The 23994-nt window shown below is 34.8% G+C and overlaps 4 protein-coding genes across 8 annotated transcripts in view; 1 reads left to right on the top strand and 3 right to left on the bottom strand.

The window, feature by feature from the left end:
* Window positions 1–384: 384 nt before the first annotated feature.
* LOC106139053 (uncharacterized) lies at window positions 385–4875 on the bottom strand. The gene is made up of 6 exons (XM_013340391.2): window positions 4631–4875; window positions 3863–4051; window positions 3424–3599; window positions 1891–3258; window positions 1463–1656; window positions 385–952 (listed from the first exon to the last, which is right to left on the bottom strand). Exons 1-6 carry the CDS (start codon window positions 4728–4730, stop codon window positions 433–435), a joined length of 2547 nt encoding a protein of 848 aa, XP_013195845.2. The 5' UTR covers window positions 4731–4875; the 3' UTR covers window positions 385–432.
* A 442-nt stretch (window positions 4876–5317) lies between these two features.
* Window positions 5318–7288, top strand: LOC106139096 (coenzyme Q-binding protein COQ10 homolog A, mitochondrial). Its single transcript, XM_013340462.2, has 3 exons — window positions 5318–5594; window positions 5715–5849; window positions 6740–7288. Exons 1-3 carry the CDS (start codon window positions 5530–5532, stop codon window positions 7212–7214), a joined length of 675 nt encoding a protein of 224 aa, XP_013195916.1. The 5' UTR covers window positions 5318–5529; the 3' UTR covers window positions 7215–7288.
* Window positions 7289–7359: 71 nt separating this feature from the next.
* On the bottom strand, window positions 7360–10437 carry LOC106139097 (peptidyl-prolyl cis-trans isomerase H). Its single transcript, XM_013340463.2, has 3 exons — window positions 9991–10437; window positions 8665–8841; window positions 7360–7677 (listed from the first exon to the last, which is right to left on the bottom strand). The coding sequence occupies exons 1-3, from the start codon at window positions 10072–10074 to the stop codon at window positions 7384–7386; spliced, it is 555 nt and encodes a 184-aa protein (XP_013195917.1). The 5' UTR covers window positions 10075–10437; the 3' UTR covers window positions 7360–7383.
* Window positions 10438–13320: 2883 nt separating this feature from the next.
* The window catches only part of LOC106139082 (NAD(+) hydrolase sarm1), a 52812-nt gene continuing 42138 nt past the window's right edge, over window positions 13321–23994 (bottom strand). For all 5 annotated transcript variants that reach the window (XM_060954892.1, XM_013340435.2, XM_013340436.2 and 2 more), the window contains 10 exons: window positions 22870–23028; window positions 20433–20626; window positions 19613–20063; window positions 18240–18482; window positions 16684–18002; window positions 16337–16572; window positions 15644–15933; window positions 15286–15452; window positions 14802–14993; window positions 13321–14610 (listed from right to left, as the gene is read on the bottom strand). In XM_060954892.1, the coding sequence (XP_060810875.1) occupies window positions 14837–14993; window positions 15286–15452; window positions 15644–15933; window positions 16337–16572; window positions 16684–18002; window positions 18240–18482; window positions 19613–20063; window positions 20433–20626; window positions 22870–23028 (3216 nt within the window). In that variant the 3' untranslated portion in view covers window positions 13321–14610; window positions 14802–14836. The remainder of the gene's footprint in view (window positions 14611–14801; window positions 14994–15285; window positions 15453–15643; window positions 15934–16336; window positions 16573–16683; window positions 18003–18239; window positions 18483–19612; window positions 20064–20432; window positions 20627–22869; window positions 23029–23994) is intronic.

Here is a 23994-nt window from a genome sequence, read left to right as displayed (position 1 = left end):
TATCCTGTGGGCTACTGCCTCCAGCATTCTTTTCCTCAAACAAGGACATCCTCGTTGCAAACATTTTGGACATATCATCCATTTGTGATTTCAATTGTGCAAGTTGATCCATTGTTATGTAGTAATAGGAGATTAGTGCGAAAATTGTGAGAGGAATAAATTAGGTGCTAGCTGGCCAATAAATTAGAGGTAAATTTACTTCATTAATAAATACAATATAATTAAAAATTAAATTTAAATTAGAGCAAAATCAAACACGTCTTATTATTTTGACTTCTACCGCCGAAAGTGTGTAGGATGCGCGTGGATGAACTTTGTACGAGTAGTAAGACGATTTGCAGCCTATGTATGTATGTATTTATTTATTAAAATGAAAGGATAAACTTAAAAATCAATTAAGTAATTTATTATAATCTCACTTAAAACAATAAATTATGTTTTGATTTTTTTCCCCATACCCTGTTGAGGTTTCTTCTGTGGTTTTATAACGCTCTTTTCTTTCAGACCTCCTATTTTCTTTTTCTGTTTCTTCATTTTATTTTTCAGTTTTTTCGCAACTGCTGCTTCCAAATTTTCTGGTATTTTATTTTCAATTTTACTGCCAGTTATAGCATTGACACCTCCTGACGGCTTATATTTGTCCTTATTTTTCTTAATTGGACTTGAACTTATGGTATTACTTGAAACTGATTGGACCCTATTTACTGTTCCTGTGCCCACTTGTGCATTGCTTTTCATGTTATCTCCATTAGTAATTTTATTCTTTTGTTTATTCTTTTTCTTCTTGCCAGTTTTTTCTTGACCATTATTGTCTTTATTGCTTTGAATGTTGGCTACATTGTTAATTTGCTTATTATTTTCACCATCAGTTGCTAGTTTGTTTTTCTTATTCTTTTTATGCTTTTTCTTCTTACCTTCGTTTGGTTGTGACTGAGCAGCATTAGGATTAGTGCTAAAAATAAATTAACTATTAGATACTATAAAATATTTATAAGTGTTTAGAAAAAATACAGAATGTGTACCTCAGGTGCTGAAGCATAATGTAGTGGTGGTAATGAAACTGATACATGCAAAGGTGAGAGAGATATACTAAGAAAGACTAATACGTTAATAGACAATGCAACCAGTATAATGAGTATCCGGTCCAAAGAGCAGTTTTCTTAAAATCATTGTATGATTAAAAAAAACTGGAACTAATGGTATAATTTTAACCAGCACAGCAAATATGAGTTATGCATATAATGAAGTTTACAATAAAAACATAATCCTACCCTATAAATTTCTTTGGAATCTTGTAAAATAAGACTTTTTTTAAAATAAATATACCTATTATCTAGCAGCACTATTGCTATATAATTTTAGAAGTTTGTATGACTGCAATCCAAACTGTATGAGGACAACATGAATCAAGGCAGATATCGAATGACATAATTGTGTGAATATTTCTTGGAAAAATTATTACCTTTTGCCACCTTGAGGCTTATTTTTCTTTTTCTGAGGACCAATATCAACAAGTTCAGCTGGTCTTTTAACGGCATTGATTTTCTTTGTGATATTTGCCTTGGCGTCATCACTGGAATCAGCATCACCATTCTGTTCCGCTTCAGGCACTGTTTTATTTTCTTCTTCATCATCCTCATCCTTGACAGGTTCAGGCTGTAAGTAAATGCAACTATGTATATAACAAATTCTCAAAAATAGTGGCTACTAATTTTATTTAGTTTTATTTTGTAAGTGTTTTAAATTCATAATAAGATGTCAAACCCGACTGAAAATTTAATTAACAAAAACAATAGAGTATAAAAATAATGAATTGTTCCTTCTCTTTTTTTAAAAATGGTGATTCATTAGCCCATGAGTAAACTTAAATTGCATTTTTAATATACTTACAATAACATTAGAGAATTTCTTCAGTTTTGCAACAAAGAAACCATCCATATTATGTGTGTGAGGATAAAATCTTCTTGTCAGTTTCAAAGATGGGTGGAACCTATGATGTCTGTATTTTACAAAACCTTCAGTTCCAAAATCAAGGCCAGTTGGAACCAATTTAACATTTCTTCGCTTCAAGGCATAATTCACCACCCATTCATTTTCTTCAGGCAATATTGAACAAGTGGAGTATACAATATATCCACCTGTGCTAGACTTAGCATTACAACAGTCTATGGCTGCTAGCAACAACTGCCTTTGAAGATTGAAACACCTTTGAATATCTTTTTGATCTTTCGTTGTTTTTACACTGGGATCTTTAGCAATGACTCCCGTACCAGTGCATGGGGCATCTAACAAAACCCTATCAAACCCTTTGATCACATTTGGGAATTCACGGCCATCATAATTACAGATTACAGCATTAACAACACCCAGTCTGTGAAAATTGCCCACTACAGCCTTTGTCCTCTCTTTGTTTGCATCATTTGCAAATAGTGCTCCAGTATTTTTCATAATAGCAGCAATATGAGATGCTTTACCACCAGGAGCTGCACACATGTCCAGTATTCTTTCATTTTCTTGTGGAGCCAATGCCATAACAGGCAAGAAACTTGATGCTCCTTGTAAGATGTAATGGCCAGCTAAATATTCAGGTGTTGCACCAATGGGCACTGTAGAACTGTAGACAACAAGACCCACTTTACTCCATTTACCAACAGGGTCCAGATTAACACCTCTATTTATCAGAGCCTGAGCTAAATCTCTTCTTCTAGTCTTAAGGCTGTTTGTTCTAATTGTTACTGGCCTTGCAACTTCACTGGCCTCTAAGAACTCAACCAATTCTTCAACTGGAAATATTTGCATCAACACTTCCAAGAGGAATTCATTGTAACTGTAATATGTGCAGAGGTCTTTCAGTAACAGGTCTGTGTATTCACAACGTGACCGACCTTCCTGTTTTAAGCGACTAAAATCAGTCAGTACTGAAACCACATCTTTTATCCTCTGATGAACATCCTGCAAACTGGTTGGATTTTCAAGTTCCTCTTCTGTGGGGAATGCAAAAACATCCTGTTTAGATATATTTAATTGCATCTCATCATCAGCTAACTTCTTGTCCAATTTTTGCTTTTTTTTAAGTTTAAGATTTGCCTTCTCTATTGGAAGCATGTCATTATCGCCGTCATCATCATCATCACTTTTTTCTTCATCAGAATCAGAGTTGTATTCCAATTTCCCTGATATTTCTGCACCTTCATCCTCTGATGCAGCTTCGTCATTTTCATTATCTGAATCTTGAAAGAGGTCATCCAAAGTACCAACCTAAATATTAAAACAATAATAAGAATTTTCACATTATCATGTTCATAGATAGATAAATCATTTATTTTTTGCTACAAGACACTTTAAAAAAAAAATATAACAATAGACTAATTATGATGAAATTGTTTGTATGAACATAGGTACTGTATTGCTACCAAATGTTACCTTGTATTTCTCTCCAGGACCTGTTTTTCCTGCCTCTTCTGGACTGCCATCACTACTTTCACCCTCAGAACCTTCGTCATGGCCACTGTCACTATCATCGGTGTCAGGTACCTTTGTCTTTTTGCTTTTCACATTTTGTTTTGGCTTCAACCACTCTTTATTATCATCAGTAAATCCTGTAATTAATAGCACAACACTGGCAGGTATGATTTTTGGAAAAGCAGCCACTGTCATGTAATATCTAAATAAAGCATGCTCGAAGGTCTAAATTGTATCCATTTCAAAAGGCTTTGAAATAATAAAGATATAAATTGAATTAATACAAACTGTATAATGCAATCTTGACATTGTCATTATATAGAATTGTTTTAGGTATCCAAACAATGTTAAAGACATTGATTGGATCTACTTTAGAGGAATAAGTACAACATTTACCAACCTTGTACATTTTCATCATTAGAATCATTATCAGAGTTCTCCTCAACCTTTAACTCAGTCTGTTTGGCGACATTTTTCTTCGCCTCTTTGAGAGATTTTCTCTTCTCTGCTAATTCCGTCTTTTTCTTCACTCGCCTTGCAGCCCGCTGCTTTTGCCTGTGGCTTAGTTTTTTTGGTTCATCATCATCAACTGTAACAAATACATACATTCTTCCCTTTATCCACATTCATGATAGATAAAATGAGTTATAAATGTGGATGAAGCAAAGGAAGTAGGTATGCAGAGATAGTGGCAAGTGGAAAGATGTAGTCTCTGCCTACCCCTCCGGGAAAGAGGCTTGATTTTATGTATGTATGATAGATAAATTGATGGAACAGACACAATATGATTTGGGAATGTTTTATTATGAGAAAAGAAAATTTGTGACAGATAGGTATAGATAATAGTATGCTGAAATGTTTGATCATAGAAAATTAAAGTAGATTAACTATTAAATATACAAAGAGTGCAAATGGAAACTTTGGAAGGGGAACACCTAGAACAATGTACCCTGATCAAATCAGTACATTCTGGCGAAAGGTCAGGTCAAGAGCACCCTCAACTAATAAGCTTGCATGAAGACAGTAATATATGCGAACAAAGAGGATACAGAGAAGTATGATGTATGGAAAAGCGCAAAGAATAGTATGTTTTGAAATTAATTAAGTAAGAATCATCATTCTTTTCTTCGACGCGCTTAAACGGTATCAGCAGCGTGTTTGTACTTACTCAATTCCTTGCGGAAGACAGGGTCTCCTTGTTTCTTAGCTTTTCTACCAGGACCCTTTTTTACTTTTTTTGTTTCATCGAATTTTGCTTTACGTCCCATGGTTTACAATTTAATTATAACGAAGATTATTAAAGATCCACTGGAATCTTAATTTTAAACCACTATATTCAACTATCACTACCACACGTGTTTTTTATTTTTGACAGCTCGCCTCGCTCATGGAACTTGGTTATGTTCCTTATTGACGTTTGTATATTTTACACTTCTTCACTCTCGACTTTTTACTTTTTAATGGTACTGGCAAAGACACATTAAACAGTTCAGATTTTTCTCCAAATCAAGTACAATAAATTGTAATTGGTTTCATACCTATATAACATTAAAACTATTATGAAAATTAGATTTACTACTGCCCGCTACGAGCTACAATTTTGTTGTGATTTTGTGACTTTAGTTTAAATTAGGGCCTCTAGATTTCACGGCTCCAAATATATAGGCTCTTATTTTAGTAGGGTTAGACATCTGATTCTTTTGACTTGATTTTTTTTCGGCTAATTACACAGTCTTGGATTAAAGTCTTATCCGAGTCTAGACTTGGTTATAAGAAAAAAATTACTTTGATGGACTTTTGTTAACGTAATTGTCAAAACATATGACGCTGCTGATGACGGAAATATAATTACCTACCATAGTACCATTTCAAATTTCTTTCATGACGGATTGACGATTCGTTCATGTCGATTCAATTGTGTTTTAAGTTTGGTTGAAAGTGATATGTTTGTGGCGTGGTGATTTGTGTAAATTGTTTGGTATATTTTAATGTAAATAACCTACGAACGAATTGTTAGCAAACATGATATATTTAAATTAAAAAATAGAGCTATATCCATACGATAAAATGAATTTGACAAAAAAGTATTCTGTAATTCCAAGAATTCTTTTTCCAAAAACAGGTTTTTTGAGGTAATTACTTAATTGTATACTTTTATGCAATAATTTGAAGCTATTAAATTCGCACTACCCATGTACAAATGTTAAAAAAAATTTAATTGGGATTAACACCGACGTCGCTCGTTTCTTTAGTTTTCAGGGTCATTACGTAAATAGAAATAAAGGCAGTCATGATCATTGCCATGGGTTAAATCAACAGACGCGTTCTTTCATCAGCTTTTCAAGGCCCTCTCGAACAAGAAAATACTCTGGCAGGCAGTTAGTAGGGTAAGTCTGTTTAATAAGTTATTCCATACATTTTTGACAGCATTATACATACATATCATGGTGCTCACAAAAATGCCAAGTAGGTGTACAAGTACATAGTGTTACACTATTTTTATTCACATCTGTGGCTAGTCAACTCACAATAATAACCATGGGATATCTTAAACAAATATACAAACCTAATCATATGTTTTTAACTGCAAAAACTTAAGCCAAGTTTAAAGACTCAAGATTCAGATAACAGGTATTTCACCATCATCACCTTTTATACACATCCACAGAAAAGAGATGGCAGTGTTTATTGGACTAAAGTGAAGGAAACCACATAAGAGATATTTTTCAACAGTGAAATATAGACAATAAAAAGCCTACTTTCTTCTCCTGGTTCTATTCAACTGCTTTACTGTGATACATACAAATTGATCATTAGTTTTGTGAGACAGATTAAATACAAAATTCACATGCAAAAAATATAACATTAATTATTAATTATATATATATTTTCAAGATTTGGACCTACCAATGTTACAGAAATATTTGAAGGATACCAAATCATGTGGGATTTGCAAAAATCCTGTATTTTTTTGGCAGGTGGCGGTAAATACATGCGGGCAAAGCTCCAGGCTAATAGCTAGTTTCTAATATTATTTCATTCTTCATTCAAATTTATTTTAAAATGTGTAAATACCTCTAATAAACTTGATGCTACCTCTTCACTCTACATTAATAAACCGAGTTTGATGAAACTTGTTACAAGTATATTTAGATTTAGTAAAATAAAAAAAAACATAATTCTAGTTTAATGCAGGGTAAAGCCGTGAGCAAAATCAATAATGTATCATTTGCTTAGAAATACTTGATGCATAAACTGCATAATTTATGTCTTACAGGTACACCATGGATCAAATGTTCGAAGTGGTTTCAGATGTTGGAAGTTACTACCAGTTTGTACCCTGGTGTAAAAGATCAGTTGTGCTCAAGAAGACACCTCAATTTCTTCAAGCAGATTTAATTGTTGGATTTCCGCCTATAAATGAAAGCTACACCTCTAAGGTGACTCTAGTCAGGCCTCATTTAGTGAGAGCTGAATGTATGGATGGCAAATTGTTTGATCACATGCTAACACTATGGCGATTCAGCCCAGGCTTAAAAAGAGAACAGCAGTCATGTGTTGTTGATTTCCAAATCACCTTCCAATTCAAATCAGTGTTCCATTCTCATCTATCGAATTTATTTTTTGATCAAGTCGCTAGGCAAATGGAGGGAGCGTTTATAAAAGAAGTAGAAAGGCGTAACGGACCTGCAACTATGCAACCAAGAAACCTTCTAGTTAACACCAATACCAATCATGCCCTTAAAAGTTGACACTATTAGAGACATAACTAGACAAATTTATGTATTTATTTATTGTAATTGTGATATTTGAAATGTATAGTGAGTCAGGAACTCAACAACATTGTGTTACAAGAATTAAGGATCTATGTTAAAATATTTAAATAAAATAAAGATATTAAAAAGAATATTTTATTTATATTTACATCTGCCCACATTGACTTATTGTTACTGGAATTTTAGGTTTATTATTAGGTCCTGTGGGCACATTTTCTATTTTTCTCATAACTAATAATCCATCAATTACTCTTCCAAACACCACATGCTTATTATCTAAGAAATTACACTTAGCACATGTTATAAAAAACTGGCAACCATTTGTGTCCTTGCCACTATTTGCCATTGAAAGTAATCCTGGGGAGTCATGTTTCAAAGAAAAGTTCTCATCAGCAAATGTACTACCACCATAAATACTCATGACACCAGTACCATCTCCCTGAAACAAATATTTTGCCTATATTACTTCAATTGTTTTGAGTAGGTAAAATAACAAAAATAAAATTTAAGCAATGTTAAGGACATTTTTATTAGAAAAGTGCTACTATTCCACCGACGAATTTTTGACCAGAGTGTAATTGTTTTTATGATGTACATTTTGATTATTATTAATTTTTTTTTATTTGACATTTTAACATTAAAATTTTAGGACATGGAATCTTGTAATAATCCTACTACTATTATAAAGGCGAAAGTTTGTATGGATGTATGGATGTTTGTTACTCTTTCACGCAAAAACTACTGAACCGATTACCATGAAATTTGGTATGTAGGTAGCTGAAGACCCAGAATAACACATAGGCTACTTTTTATCCCAGAGTTCCCGCGGGATTGATAGGGTTTCCATGCGGACGAAGTCGCGGGCGGCCTCTAGTATTTATATATATTTTTAATAAAATGTTCCTATATTATATTTAGAACATGTTTAGAATTTTAGAAAACAGTGTAATTAATGTAACATTTCAATACAATGTACATTGTTCAGAAATAAATGAAATGAAATTATTACAATTTTTAGACAAAATTAGATATTTCAACAACACTTCAATATCACTATTTATAATGTTAATAGGTATCCATATTCTTAACATTAATTGATAATGAAATATAACGTAATTTAATAACTTTATGAATATACATTCCGATATCACACCTTTAACGGTATCAGTTATAAGTTTTTGAAAATATTGTTAGTTACCATTACTTTTAATGTTAATTTGGTACTAGTTAACAAGGTACATTATTAATTTATGATCCATTTTCGAACAGACTAACTAAATTGTTTAATTCAGATACTTATTAGCAGAATTCATTTCTGATTCATTGATTTCTGCTAATAAGTATCTGAATCAGTATGCAGGCAAATATATCTTGAATTGAGTCATTTTCGCTTAAAAAATTATAAAAAAACAATATAGGAACTTACATTGACAAAATCTCCTCCTTGTATCATGAAGTCTTTAATAACTCTGTGGAATGTTGCTCCTTTATATCCCAAAGGTACACCATCTCTTCTATATTCTCCAGTACAAAATTCTCTGAAGTTTTCACTTGTCTTTGGTACAACATCAGCAAATAATTCAAAAATCATTCTTCCTATTTCCTAAAAACAAGGAGATGAAAAATTTTTCCAAAATACATACATACATAAAAATTTATTTGTTCCATAAAAATTTAGCTATATCATGCAACTCTTAGTGTACCCATATTGAAAAATCTTTGACAATCTGCAACACAAAATTAACCAAAAAATATTAAGATTTCTGAATCAAATCTTGAAAAATGATACATGTAAGATATATATATAGGTAGGTATGGAAGGCTCAGGAGATAGCTGTACCACCTGATCTTGATTGGTGTATGGGAGGTGGTCCAATCTCTTCTGGGCCATGGATACCTATATCTTTATCGGATTATTCCATAATCTATCTATATATCTACGGTCTTAAACAAAGAGATTCCCTTAGAGATTTTTTCAAAAACCTAAATATTTTAACTTTGCCCTCCCAATACATATTCGATAACATCATGCATGTTAGGAAAAACTTAGACTCTTTCAAAAAAGTAGGTGACTGTACTAGTAGATCACTGCGGAACAATTACAAGTTGTCGATCCCAGCACATCGGCTGGGTAAGGTAGGGAAATCATTTCTGATTAATTGTATAAGATTTTATAATAAATTACCAAAAAGTGTTCTTGAAATGAATGATAGAAAATTCAAACAGTTTATTAAAGTTGAGCTTTGTAGGAAAGCCTATTACAGCACGGATGATTATATTAATGATAAACATGTGTGGCCCGAGCTGGACATAATGGCCTCTTAAATGCTTGTGTATTTTTGACATGATCTTGACATAATTTGTACAGTATGTACATATTTTATTTTATATTTATTTTATTTGACGAAATATTCGTATTGACATAATCAGTTCTACATTCATACATGTTTTTTAATGTAGACAATGTGCATTCGTCCACGATTTAGATTTAAGAGATAGAGAGATATTTGTAAATTGACGTCCTATGAAAATGCTGCAGTGTAGTTTGTTCCGCCGCTTCTTCTACACATGCGCTTTGGAAGCGGTAGTAGTTATAATTAGATTTAAGTTATGTGACGTCAATAAGTGATACCTTGTATCCAATTTTGAAAATAAATCTATTCTATTCTATTCTATTCTATCTATATATTTGCAAATAAAACATTTTTGAAGCCGTCAAACATATGGTTAGCATCAACATAATAATACTTACTGTGGTCCCTACGGTGATATCAAAGAATACCACTGGATTGTTTGGATTCCTGAGCTGAGATTGAATTTGATTCCAAGTGGGCATTGTAATAAAATAGCGAATCGATGTTTCTTAAATAAACTCTGCGTTTAGAACACGCCTACAAATTTGATTATACACAACAGTCTCGTGTGGATAAAAAAAACTATTGGAATAACTGGATTCTAGTTAAAAAGTACGAAACTGTATTAACCTGATTTGAAAACTGAAATGATAACACACCTAACCTCAAAAACAGAAAACAAAACAAAAACAAAAAGTTTTAAATAAACATGTTTTACGGTACTGGATACAAGTTCTATTCATTGGAGCCCATGGAATTTATTAATATTTGATGGAAGTGATGGAGAAGCCTCACCTCAAATACAAAAATATAATCAATCGAAATTCGAGAAATTCGATAATGAATTAGGTACTGAGTGAGGCTATAAAAACAAAATAACGCTAACGACACAACTTCACTTGAACTTGTTTTTTTTTAATCATTATTCAACATACATATACCAAAGACATAAGATCGTGCAATAACCAGAAAAATAAATTCATTGGTGGCACATTTGCAAGATTTTTGATTTATGTAGTGACCATAAAACATATTAAGTATGATCTAGGGCATATTATTAGTGGTCTAACACTTCCTCGTCATTCCACACCACAAAAGTGTACCCATTATATATGTAAACCCTTTTGTAAAGCACTTATAAAAAAACAATGGGACCACTCCATCTCTTTCCCATGAATGTCGTAAAAGGCGACTGGCTAGGAACCTGTCACTACGAGTATATGAATCTCAATTATATCAAAAAACCTGGGCGTGTTAAGGCTGTTAGCTCTGACTACCCCACAAGGGATGTAGACGTGATTATACTATGTATGTAAAGTTGTAGTCTCTGCCTACCCCTCCGGGAAAAGGGCAATTTTATGTATCTATGTAAAGCAAGTTCTTGAGTCGTTAAGTTTAGCGAGTTGGCCACGATTCGAATTATACTACCATCTAATTTCAATGTTACTTCTACATTATTGAGACCATATAAAACTATTGATTTACCAAATTAAAAAAAAATAAACCATTGTCACTGTCAGACTGTCTCGGCTGTCTCGCAGAATGTATTGGAACGGAACACATGTACTTTGTTTTCTTGATTTTAAAACTAATTTATTTGAAAATGGAAGAAAATTGTACTAAAGTTGACTATTATAAAGCTTTACAATGTGACAGAAATGCTACAATTGATGATATAAAGAAGAGTTATCAACGTTTAGCCTTAACTATGCACCCTGACAAAATGAAAGGAGATGAATCTGAAAAGAATTTTCTGTTGATTCAGGAAGCTTGGTCTGTTTTGAGAAATCCGGATAGCCGTAAGCAGTACGACGCAGAATTATCATGCCACGAACACAGTGAGTTGCTTCTGTATGATACGGTATCCTTGTCTGATATGGTTCATACAAATTCAAGTGTTTACACTTACAGCTGTAGATGTGGTGGAACTTATTTACTTGACACACATGAATATAACCCGTCGGAAGTGGTTCTTGGTTGTGATGCATGTTCATTGTCTATACTTGTTAATAATACCTAAGTAATTATATTATAAAAATAATAAAGATTTAAGATGTAAATAGTAATCATTGCATTGTTTGGCCAACTAAGTAATAAATCAAGAAACATTTTAATACAAAATTTCACTACTAAAATACCTACGACTTTAAAAACTTATATCATATTGTCGTAAAAGGCGACTAAGGGATAGGCTTACAAACTTGGGATTCTTTTTTAGGCAATGGGTTAGCAAACTGTCACCATTTGAATCTCAATTCTATCATAAAGCCAAATAGCTGAATGTGGCCATTCAGTCTTTTCAAGACTGTTGGCTCTGTCTACCCCACAAGGGATATAGACGTGACTATATGTATGTATGTATAATATTGTATTGATTATTTTTTGATCTATTACAAACTTGCAACAAAATGTTTTAGATTATTTTAAATAATTAAGCATAGGCATCTCTATTTTTGTATTATTTTTTATTTGTGTGTAAAATCATGTAAAGAGATCTGTGATTATATGCTGTTCTACAAGAAAAACTTGTTTATATTACATACCCTACAATTCAGTTGCTAAGTATAATAAATTTTCTTAGTTCTTGTTTGTATCTATATAGAAAAGTACATAGTTACTGTAGACTTTTTTTTAAGTTGTAGTTAGTAATATTCTTATATGTTTGTTAAGGGTATTATAATCCTTACCGGGTACTACATACTTAGATGTTTTATTTTATATATGAATTAAATCACATATTAACCGTGATGCCTTTACTTTTTAAATCTACAATATCTTCAAAAATATTCATTTTAATTACATGCTGTCAAGGGAAATATTATTCCATATTAAATGCAAATATTTTTAAGGTACTTAATTAGATAAGGATTGATGCTGTATTGCATAAAATCACTTCCTAAATAAGCCATTATTTCTGGTAAGAAGCAAGGGATAGAAATTGATTATTGTGGGTTAACCCTAAGAGATAAACATTTACCATCATGGACTTTTTTGTAGACCTTTTAAGGTAAACAATATATTACACTACATTATTTTGTTTTTTTTTTTTTCCATTAGAGTTCAGCCAGCGCAAGCGCAAATAAAATGTGTTTATTTTTGACTTCATATTAGAAATCTTAAAATGCATGCTAGTATGTTATTATACATATAAACCTTCTTTCTGAATCACTATCTATTAAAAAACTGCATCAAAATCCATTATGAAGTTTTAAAGATATAAGCATACATACGTACAGACACGGGAAGTGGGAAGCGACTTTGGTTTATACTATGTAGTAATAATTCTTTTGTTTGTAGGTATTTGTGGGTCCTTTTTTAGTTTTAGGAGAAAGTGAAAATGCATTATTTTTTTTTAATATTAGGCGCCTGTTTTTTTTTGTGCATTGTATATCATATTTTCTATTTCTGATACTAATTTGAAGGTTGTCAAACTCATTTTAAAGTGTCATAGATTCTATCTACATCCTAAAGTCACCGCTCTGGAGCAAAGCCCAAAGTGCACCTTTAACTTGATTTGGTAAATCAGGTTTTTATACAAACCTACCTCCAGTAGCAGAACAATGAAAGATGCACACCCAGTTGTCTAAGTGCAGGTTTTGTTACAATTATATTGTAGAAAAAATAACCTTATTATTTTTTTAACAATTCTAAACCGAACTTAATATAAATCTTTTCCCTTGACTTTCTCATCTAGTAAGAAAGTTCATTGAAATGCAATAAAAAAAATGTTCAATTTCAATAATACAATTTATTTTGTAGTTAGTCCTAGCTAGTACATAAATATGATAAACATAGATACACAAAGGTATATTGCGGTTAAACTCATAGAAGTGAATGACTACATTAAAAACTAAAACATAAAATATTTTGTACAATTGTAAACAATAGTGGTAGGTAGGTATTTTAAAGGAGCAATATTTTTACAGTTCTGAAGCAAATAAATAATAAAATATACTAGCAGATTTTACACTTTAGAAAACTTATGACTGTACAAACTAATTAGATGTAAATTTTTATTTTTGAACAATCTAGGTTATCACATAATACAAGTCATAAGTTAATATTTTCGTTAAAATAATTTTATTTATATTTCTTGTTAAATACTTTATTGGCAAGATATTAAAAAATTCATCCATAAATTCATTTCGTAAAATCCTATACATAGAGAGTGAAGAGATAGAGAGATAATAATGCCTGGTTAAGGAAATGCTAAGCAATGTGCCATACTCTCGGTCAACTATTCAAAAGTATAATAACTAATAAAGTCATCTTACATTTCACTAACAATTGTATAACACAACAGTGAGTTACAATTTTCAAGTAGAAGAAGTCATTAGTTAAAACATATTTGAGTATTTGACCATTAAACAATTGAAACTGGCTCCATCCACGCCGTCACCACCTCGTGCGATGTTCTTCAAACACAGCAGGGTAGCAAACACTGCGTCAGGCTCGAAAACCCCACAATCGCATTATGACATTGAGATTACATTTTTATTGATAAACCAATTAAAATATTGATGTCAAAACTAACTTAACTAATAAATGGCATACACAAAATATATACAGATTGTGCACACTTTTGTACTTTACAATTAAAATTCACATAAATATTCGATACAGGTCCAAATGAGGTCACATCCCATACACACTCTGTAACACGTTTACGTCCGGTCACCGACCATCAGCACAGTCTCACTTTGTTAACACATCTGTCCATGAAATTCTTCTTTCGCTTGGTTTGCGTGGTGGCATCTAAGGGTGCAGACAGGGAGAGATGCGTGTGCGCTTTATCGTCCGCTTCTAAAATACCTTCGCAGCTGCGGCACCTACGTGAAGATTTCTCTAATTCTTCAGCGTCCAGATTATCACTACTTTCAGACAGTCTCTCTGGCAAGCTATACAATGATTTTTCTGGAGACGCCGTTTTTGATGTGCTACTACTGGATAATTGATCGCAACTCTGTGAAGTTGCAGGCAAAGCTTTTTCTAAGGAAGATTGGCGGCTCCGTCGTGGCCTGCAAAAGGAAAATGCAAAGATAGTTTTTTTGATGATGAACAAAATTTAGTTTTTGTATAAGTGAAGAGTGAGAGCTGAAGAGTTCAGCGTATATAGTGTGAATTTAATAAGTCCGTTACACAATACTAATGAGTGGCTTAGCACCTCTTCAAATGTCTAATCCCTAAAAGTATGTTTATGTATAGGTACCTTATAGGCGGCAGTGTGTGTATGGGTGACTCTAGTCAATCTGCTTTATCGCTCCCTCGACTCTCGCAAGAAGTCATCCGCTGGTAGTTAGGCGGGCCGCGACCAATCGCAGCAGTGCTCGGAGTTGGCACTTCGTTGCGACCACGGAATCCGTCTAGTCGGGTGGCCAAGTTGGATTTTCCACGGAGGAAACTGAAAGAAATCAGGAAATATCGTCAGAACACATTTTGTTGACTGTTGTGACTTTTTGTTTCTTCCTATTTAAGAATCAGTAACCAAATACAACTTTACTGTCAAGAAGCATTCTTCTTTATTTTGACTAATGTCAGCCTCTTTCTCTCTCCCATTTAGGTCTACAAGGTTACTAAGGTTTTCTACATTTATTCACTTTGTCCTGTCTGCAGCGTCTTCAGTTTTAACTCTTCTCGATCAGCCTCCAGATCTCTAGCTATGCTATTGATTTCAATATCAGAAAATAAAGTACCTCTCTAGCTTTTCCACACACGCATCTTGATAGTCATGAATCCATCGCACCCCATTAAAATGGCACACCGCCCTCATGTCCTCTGGGAGTTCTTCGGCATTCGGCCAGTCAAAGTTGTCGATAATTGGGACGATATTGCACTGTGATTGCAACGCTGCAACAATTTCCTGGAAACGATTATAGTAACAATTTAATTAACAAATGCCATAGGATGTCTTTAAATGAATCCGTATTGCATAATGGAAAATGTCGGAGAATAATGAAAACTAAACTTTGATTGAAAGCGAAATTAGTACAAGAAATAAATAACAATGGTAATCAAACTAGTGAAATTGATGAAACTGATCAATCCACTTACCCGATGAACCCAGTCTTTCTGATCTGTATCATTTATGCATCGGTCCAGAGCATTAGGTGTGAGGACTAGCAAGAAGTGCTTAGCCTGCCGTATGCTCTGTAGCAAGTTGTTATCAAACTTGCCAGCCTCAAGCCTCTCCACGTCTATGAATACGGTGAATCCTCGCAACTGTAAGTGAACTTTCAGCAAACTGGCCAGTTGAGATCCATTCGATCTCCGGTAACTTACGAACACGTCTAAATTTTTCTCCATTATTTCTTCTCCTTTACTTGGTAAACTACTCTCATATGCTGAAAATTAATAAACATTTTATGGTAAATTGTGAGCGTTAGAAATCTGTTCATCCTATATATATTTCGGTTTTGGTTAGTTACTTACGCATCACACACAATTTTATTATATTTAGTTCAATTGTTTACTTTGCTTTGTTATTTTACACGTCGTTTCCTACGACGATAGAGATGAAACAGGTTAATGCGACAGGATGTTATAGTCATAAATCAAAGTGAAGGTTATTTTTGTTCGTAATTTCAGGCGGTTCTAATGAATGTTAAAGTTTTTATATATGTACATAATAAACGTACACATGTGTTAAAAATGATGAAGCTAACAAACAAAGTACCTAGCTCAAACAAACCAACATAAGTAGATGAAATATCAACGATTTATTTCTTAACAGATGAATAATCTTACCTTTGATTGCATTCAATATCCTTAATCGATGTATGCTGTTTACAATGCGGCACTCATTCTCGAGTTGTTCGTCGCTCAACCCTCTGATAGACTCTTTGTCCACGCCTGCGTTGAGCATAGCATATGTGTATATTGTGTATTCCGGACCGATGGTCTGCAAGAAGTCGTTAAGGCTTCCTGTATCACGGGAGGTGTAGTCAGCCATCTTCTTTAGCTGTTGAAGCTCTCGAGTGAATCTGTAACAGCAACGTCTCTTATTGATTGGAAGGTAAGTAAGGTATTTTGATATGTTACCTGTTTTAAAAGTACATATGAGCCATAAGATGTCTGTGTATTTTCGCACTTACCTTTTACGTTTGATTCCATTTTGTAAGCCAATGTCTTCTTTCAAATTATCTTCTGTTATTTGAAGCAATAGATCTCCATCAACTCTGCTCTCATAAAAATTGTTAGCGTATTCTGAAAATCCTATTTGTTTCACCCACTCCCGGACATCTTCTATCGACCATAGAGGGACTTGTTGCGACAATTTATGTGGAACCTCCTCACCGATCAATCTTAAAGCTTGCGCTGCATATTTGGATGCAACTGCATTTGGGCAGCTTGCTACTTTCTTCAATGATTCTATAGCTCCTATTTCCCTAAATATCTCCGTGTTACCTTGCTGCTTTTTTATACCTGCTTCCATGCAAAAATGAAAAGCCGCCAGGTTTCTAGCTTCTTCTCTTTTTGAGCTTAACACTGGAACGAGTCTTTGTAACCAGTTTTTACTTTGACCATGCGCATGCGCTAAATTTGATTTTGCAAAATCGGACGGATTATGTGATGTAACAAAAGGTTCCACCAATTCTAGTGTGCCAGATTTTAATACAGCAGCTTCTATTTCTTTGTTAGCAACTAAAACTGCTATTGCTAAACACGCGTAATACTTGATATTGTCATCATTATGGAAAGCCAAAGGAAATAGCCACATCGGTACCTTCCTTTTGATCATAGCTTCTTGGTTTTCAGCGCCGCCATACAGTGATAGATTAGCAAGGGCGGTAGCACAATGTCTCAGTGTTTCAACGTCATTTTTCCTACATTCAAATAAAACTGCATCCAACCCTCCTAAGTTAATTACTGCACTGCATGTGCTTTCACTATGTTTAAACAAGTGCTCTAATATGCCGGTGCCTATTCTCGAATGGTCAACTGAATTAGAGTTTCTTGTACAAACGCAGGCGACGTTAACGACTTTTTCTAGACCGTTATCTACAACATGAGCTCTATTTTCCGTGGTAAGGCACTGTTCTAGTAGTTTTGCTGAGGAAAACTGTAAGTCTGCATCGGATTCAAGACAATTCGCCATTAATATATCAAGCCCTCCAGACGCTCTCAAGGTATTACAAAGCGAAAACCCGAGCTCGTGTCCATATGTGGGAACAGCCCAGGCTCTCCTCAACATCTCATTCAATTTGTCGAAATGGGCTGAAGCGTTTCTCATGTCTATTTGATTCTTCTTTAAAGATGTTATAAAAGCATTCATTCTCGTGGTATATTTCTGTATCGCCAACTCTACGTCGCCTTGATTCGAATTTGCATTTAATTTCTCTAAATCTTCGAAGGTTAAGTTTGTCAAATCTTCGTCACCTGGTTTGATAGTTCCATTTAATAAATGGCTCATCTGAAACGCGAAAACAATTTATAAGAATAACTTACTTGAAGACCTGTTGATAACAAATCAAGGTCAAATTCGATTTCGTGTGTGAATAAAGCCAGTTCACGGTACGTAATAGGTAATGGTTAGCATGTTTTGTTTTACAAAATAGTGTATCGCGCCTGTTCACTAAAGGTCACTGTGTAAAAGTAAACGGATTATTTTATCAGTACATCTGCTTAAAATAATAAACTGTTTACTGACCTGTGTAGAGAGTGATGATTTCGTCGACATGTTTTTGCTGGAGATCGTCATATTTGAATGAGCAATACTAGAGTGCTCCTTGTGACTGTACATGCCGCTTGATGTGACTGTCTGTCGCGCCTGTGCAGTGGCCATCGCTTTTTTCTCAGCGCTGAAGGCTTCCGTCTGAAGTCGAGAACTAGAGGCTGACATGTTGTTGGCTTCTTGCGCTGTCACCTCCCCCGACTTGAGCGATCGCTGCTCCTATGCGGAAAAAACCAAAAGTCGAAGGTTATTGTTTGCAAAAACACTTTAGCACTCATTTCATACTGGCAATTGATTATATTTTATCAAAACACTTATACACGCAATTATTAACACATTCATACGAAGTGGTATCTACACTGTACTTCAGCTAAGAGATTACTGGGAATTTATGGTCTTAAAAAGATGAACTCCTTATCATATAAGACACTTTGATTCATTAGACAAATATTTGATAATTACAGCAACAGCGATACGCAGTTTAAGCTTTGGTCGTCTCCGTTTGGAAGACATGATGCAAATGAATACGCAGCACTCATCTCGAAATAAAAACAATTTTATAATAAAAAGTAGTCCTACGTCACTGCTGAGTTTATACATGCTATCGGTTGTATTGGATATAGTCCAATACCGCGAAACAAATGTGATTTTAGTAATTTTTACGCATGTGTACAGTCGTCACGTTCAATTGATGATGAAAAAGGCTGAAACTTTTCCGATTGATGAAAATTGATCTCACCACAGGATTTTGCGAGTGCGGCGAAAAACGCGACAGGACTCCTCGATGGACCGGCCACGGGGCCGATCCCCCGCCCGTAGACATTCCGAGTCTATATTTAAAACGGACTATTCGTGTAATGGTGCGCGCACGCGCACAATTTGACTTCCGCGTGTGCTCGCGCGCACGACGGTCAGGCACTGACTGAAAGGAGCGGCAGAAGCGCCGATAACCGCACATAGATAAATGAGCTCACCGCCCCCGGAGATCCTCCACGCCGCAGAATCCTGCCTGCAAAAGCGACTATGCGGGCTGTCATAATGATTCCCCACCTTCATTAGCCTACATTCTTAGTTTCACCATTAATTTTTGCTGTTATCGCTACGAAGATCCGCGCTAGACTGCGCGATTTGGGGGTGCCTTGGTTGAACCGCCGTTCTAGGATATTGATCGGTCTCAGTCACGCGAGGTCGTGTCCTTCGGCGCGCCTTTCTGGCTCCGGCGACAACATTTCTATCGTACGTGCAAATCTAAGCTAAAGTATACTGTTAAAGTTTCTATCAATACATTTTTAACATTATCATCGCTTGAACTACGATAACATTTTTAAGATAAATTGATGATTACTTACTTGTAAATAAGCTGCTTTCTGTTCGGCAGTAAGTCCCTCAGCCTGCAACAGCCGCCGAGACGCACCAGCCGCACTATGTTCAGCGTATTGCAGGTCACCGTGTTGCAGTGTTCGCATCTTTGCACTATTTGCTGCCGATTTTGAAGCACTGTATCCATCGGCGACGACGCGAGTAGAGCTTGCTGATGTTACACGGGCGGTGCTGTATTTGAGTTCATTGGTTGCATTGGTGCCCACCGCAGCAGAACTAGCTAGTAACAGCGATGGCTTTTCAGTAATAGGAGGTGGCGTATCTGATTCGGGGAACGTCACTAGAGGTCCATCCCCTGAGAGCTCGCTCATATCACCAATGTCGCTCATATCAGTGATTTCTGTGAGATCACCAATATCGGGCAAATGTCGGTCGCCCAAGTCATCTTGATCAACTATGTTTTCCATTGAACTCCTCAGCCTGAAATGTGAGACAAATTGCAAACCAAGTTGCTATTTAATAAAAACCGGCAGAGCGAAGGTTAAACAAAAGTATTTTTTTAAGCGAATGAATCGTTTTAAATTTACAAAATTTAATTTGACCAAGCCGCGCGGAAACCGTACTGTTCCCTTTGTTTTTCGACAGTCTACTGAAAACACCGACAACATCACCGGGTGGGATTTGGATGATGGCCAAGGTTACTCAGGTGAGCATCGTTGACCTGACAAGCTAATGGCAGAAAATCTTGTGTTTATAATAAACATAAAAAAAATAGAAACCTTGACCAAGTGACATCGTAAAATCTATCTGACTCCTATTATATATATAAGAATCTATACTAAAACCTACCGTCCTCCAACTGAGTTAAAGTTCCTAGCAGCTGAGCTGCTTAAGTTCTTCATTTCAGATATTGAGCTCTTTAGTTCTGTTAGATCAGACTTCATAGAGTTTGCCTTCATTTCTGATGTTAAATGTTGCAATCGCTGTGAACTCTGAAGCCTTTGGCTTGTTGTAGCGCTGCTGGATGTCGAACTCGATACCATCTGTAAGATAAAAAATGCAGTCATTCTGTAACTATAAAATACAGGCATTCATGTTATATAAAATATCCGATTCGATATTAAAATTTTCTGCTGCGTGAATCACTCTTTAATTTATTTATTATCACACATAACAGAACTCATTATGTACTCATAATAATGTCGACCAAAACTTAACTGTTTCACTAAGAGACAAAAGAATACATGTCCGATGCTAAACCCGTATTTCGAAGAAAATATATTCTGATAACACACATCTTCGTTGTTCAAAATCGTTATCGAGACTAGAACAGAATAGTGGAGTTCAGTGCCAATGCTAGAGTTTGTTAGAGCAGGCGTCACGCGTCTTGGCGCACCAACGGACGAGGTAAATAGAGCCAGGGCTATGACAAAATAGAAATACCAAAATATCGGGACATTTTAAATTTAGGTGTCTGGTAATGAGTTCGGAAATTATCTTACTCAAGTATCGACAGACGTGAACAACAAGTTGGGCATATTTAGCCCCGGTGGCAGAGAGAGGACGCCATAACCTTATTATATTGTGTAAGTCTTGTATAGGTAGCATAAATTTAATACAGCGACGAAAGTGGAAAGACTTATAGTTTTATTCTTAAACAAATTACAAATTCTTTTAAAATAGCTTGATTGTGTGCTTCAATGAGTAATTTTATTTCTACGACGAAGTCAAGTCTTTCAAATAGTTACCTACATTATATTGTCACATATGTCCGATGTGTTTTACACGTGTCATTTTTTTACTACGAATATTATTCTACCTCTTTTGAAAATCTAGGCATTCTATCGTGTTATTCAGTCCAAATTAATTGTATGTATTTATTCCACAAACAAATATCAATCAATCTAATATTAAATAATCCGTGTAAAAAATTCAGTCAAACTTTGGCAGAGTGCGTTGTGTTTGCATATGTAATGAAGTGATTCATCATTCGTGGGCGGGATGCATCAAATTATGCCCTTGAACCCGTGGCTAAAACGTTGCAGTTAGCTAACAAAATACACATTAACTTCGGTTGTCTGTGAATTTGTGCGTGGGAGATCCGGTAACCATTCAAGTAGGTTGCGTTGATTGCGGAGTATCGATGCATTACGAATTCCACGCGCCAAGTAAATAAAACTACAGTGTCTGTAGCCAATATATATACTTACGAAATTGTGTGAACGTAAACTGCTTTGGGACTATATACGGCAATATGCGAAATTAAAAATTTTGAACATCTTATGATTGATACATGTAATGCATTTTTTTTATTCTGACCAAGTCTATTAGTTCTCAAGCTTTCTTTGCTTTGTTGTCTTTACCAGATTATGTCCTTACAATATTCCTTATAATAAGTCTTCAGCGCTATGGCACCGATGTACTTAGAAACCTAGTTTCTGGCACCATTCCAGAACGGCATCCCACTGGCTTACGTCCTAACATGCGATTTAATTACTACACGATATCTGATCGTAAACGGCCTGCCTTTTTATTTAGCCTGGTCTATTTGAATAAATATAAAAAAGAGGTGGACGCTTTAATCTCTACTAGATATGTAATAAAAGCATGGCATATTTTTACAGAACCATTCAGATTTGAATGTTGCCTTTAATAATAATATTTAATAAAGCCACTTTCATTCGGTGGTCTGCAAGTAATTATCATTATACTGTTATTTTCTTCCTTCATCTCACCTTTTAATTAAAAAAAAAATACCTTTCCCTCCAAACTTTGACTATGTTTATTAATGGTAAGGATACGTTGTGTGATAGAGTTGTTTTGCCGATTGTTTTTTCTTCAATTTTGCATTTCATTTATCCAACAATAGAAGGGTAGCAATAGAAAGAGTCGCACGCTTGCTGATTCAAAGTTATAAATGTTATTTATTTTTCTCGTAACCTACGGTGGGCGAATTCAAAACAAACCATTTTATGAACCGAACAAGGCCATTGCTGAAATGTTCCCGGCCTAAATATAAATGAACTAGTGTTACCAACCTTACCTTGAGTACATTATCGTGTTCAATATTAAGTCGCGCATTGGGCTTTGGGCTTACAATTAAGTTTCTTTTTAGTCCCTAAATATAAATGGACTAGTGTTACCAACCTTATCTTGAGTACGTTTATGTGATCAGTATTAAGTCACACAGTGTCATTTGGGCTTAAAGTTAGCTTACACAAGTACCAGAATCTTGTAGAGTTGTATCTTTTTGTGACTTCATATCTAGTATTAAGTTTTTAATTACCTGTTGACTGGTAGAGCCGGTGACCTGAGTGTTAAGACTCTGATTTTGGCGGGAAACCAGGCCGCCTTTCTTTAGGTTTTCCATGACGAATGCCATCTCCTTGGTGCTTCCGTTGTGTTTCAGGCTGTTGTTGCCATCGTGTGAAAATGCATCTGGTATCTGAAACAAGAAAATGTTTTCCTAAAAATCAACTCAATTTTATTACCAAGTACAGAGACATCTGATGACGTCGTGCCGCAGCTTGTCTCCCCTGTTTATCACCCGGGGACCATATATAAGCGGACCCGGACATTCTCCTTTGGTCTACTTCAGCGCTTACTTAATAACTCTACTTGTTGGATCTCATGTCTATTAAACCCGAGCCCTATTAAAAATTGTAAACCTAGTCCCAAAAAATTGTCGTTATTCTATTAATTTTGAAATATTATTTTAAGCAAAATAATGTTTATTTTCCATCATCTCTTTATTATCTCTCATCCCTCTTACCTGCGACGTTTTACCTAAACGTCACTCTTCCTTCAAGCTTTTGTTGATGAAAGGACATCAAAGATATTTAGAATCTCTGTTTAGAAATTTTCTGTCCCATTTAATCTATTTTTATGATTTTATCGATTTATTCATTAGTTTTATTATTCTCTGAATAGGTAATATAAGAAGATAAAATTTTAACTAGATGGGTACATCACAGTTATAAAGTAATAACAGTGTTGTTATTATTACAGCCTAGTTCATAAAGGATAAGGCCTCTTTTCCATTACACGGTTTCTCGCCGTGAAAATCTACGGTTAATTCGCCGCGTCTACGCACGGCGTGATTTTCACCAGTGTTGTATGGCAGTCTATCGGGGTGTGTCGACGGTGCCGGACGTACGCACGGATTCGTGACCGCTTATATATGCTGTTTCGCGATTTTATTATAAAATGAACATGTTTTAGTTCCTGGGATAATTTTTGGAGCAAGTTGTCGAATGTAGTTTTCTGCATTCTAAAATAATTGTAAAACTTGTCTTCATCTTCTCTCAATTGATTCTTGACAAGTGTATGAAACGCGCCATATTCCTCCCTTTTTTCTAAAATCGGATGTATCCAAAACCTTACTTCCCTTTTTTTTTTCTATTTTCTTTTT

This window comes from Amyelois transitella, chromosome 5, assembly GCF_032362555.1.
Source record: "Amyelois transitella isolate CPQ chromosome 5, ilAmyTran1.1, whole genome shotgun sequence".
Classification (NCBI taxonomy): domain Eukaryota; kingdom Metazoa; phylum Arthropoda; class Insecta; order Lepidoptera; family Pyralidae; genus Amyelois; species Amyelois transitella.
This window is presented reverse-complemented; position numbering and strand designations above follow the sequence as displayed.

Excerpts from the sequence above, each read along its gene's own strand:
- LOC106139053 (XM_013340391.2), bottom strand. The coding sequence starts at position 4,730 with ATGGGACGTAAAGCAAAATTCGATGAAACAAAAAAAGTAAAAAAGGGT. Across the intron at positions 3,600-3,862 it reads TAATGATGAAAATGTACAAG|GATTTACTGATGATAATAAA; the intron begins GTTGGTAAATGT and ends TATTAATTACAG. Across the intron at positions 3,259-3,423 it reads GTCCTGGAGAGAAATACAAG|GTTGGTACTTTGGATGACCT; the intron begins GTAACATTTGGT and ends TTTAATATTTAG.
- LOC106139097 (XM_013340463.2), bottom strand. The coding sequence starts at position 10,074 with ATGCCCACTTGGAATCAAATTCAATCTCAGCTCAGGAATCCAAACAAT. Across the intron at positions 8,842-9,990 it reads ATATCACCGTAGGGACCACA|GAAATAGGAAGAATGATTTT; the intron begins GTAAGTATTATT and ends CCTTGTTTTTAG. Across the intron at positions 7,678-8,664 it reads AAGGAGGAGATTTTGTCAAT|GGAGATGGTACTGGTGTCAT; the intron begins GTAAGTTCCTAT and ends TATTTGTTTCAG.
- LOC106139096 (XM_013340462.2), top strand. The coding sequence starts at position 5,530 with ATGAATTTGACAAAAAAGTATTCTGTAATTCCAAGAATTCTTTTTCCA. Across the intron at positions 5,595-5,714 it reads CCAAAAACAGGTTTTTTGAG|TTTTCAGGGTCATTACGTAA; the intron begins GTAATTACTTAA and ends TCGTTTCTTTAG. Across the intron at positions 5,850-6,739 it reads TCTGGCAGGCAGTTAGTAGG|GTACACCATGGATCAAATGT; the intron begins GTAAGTCTGTTT and ends TATGTCTTACAG.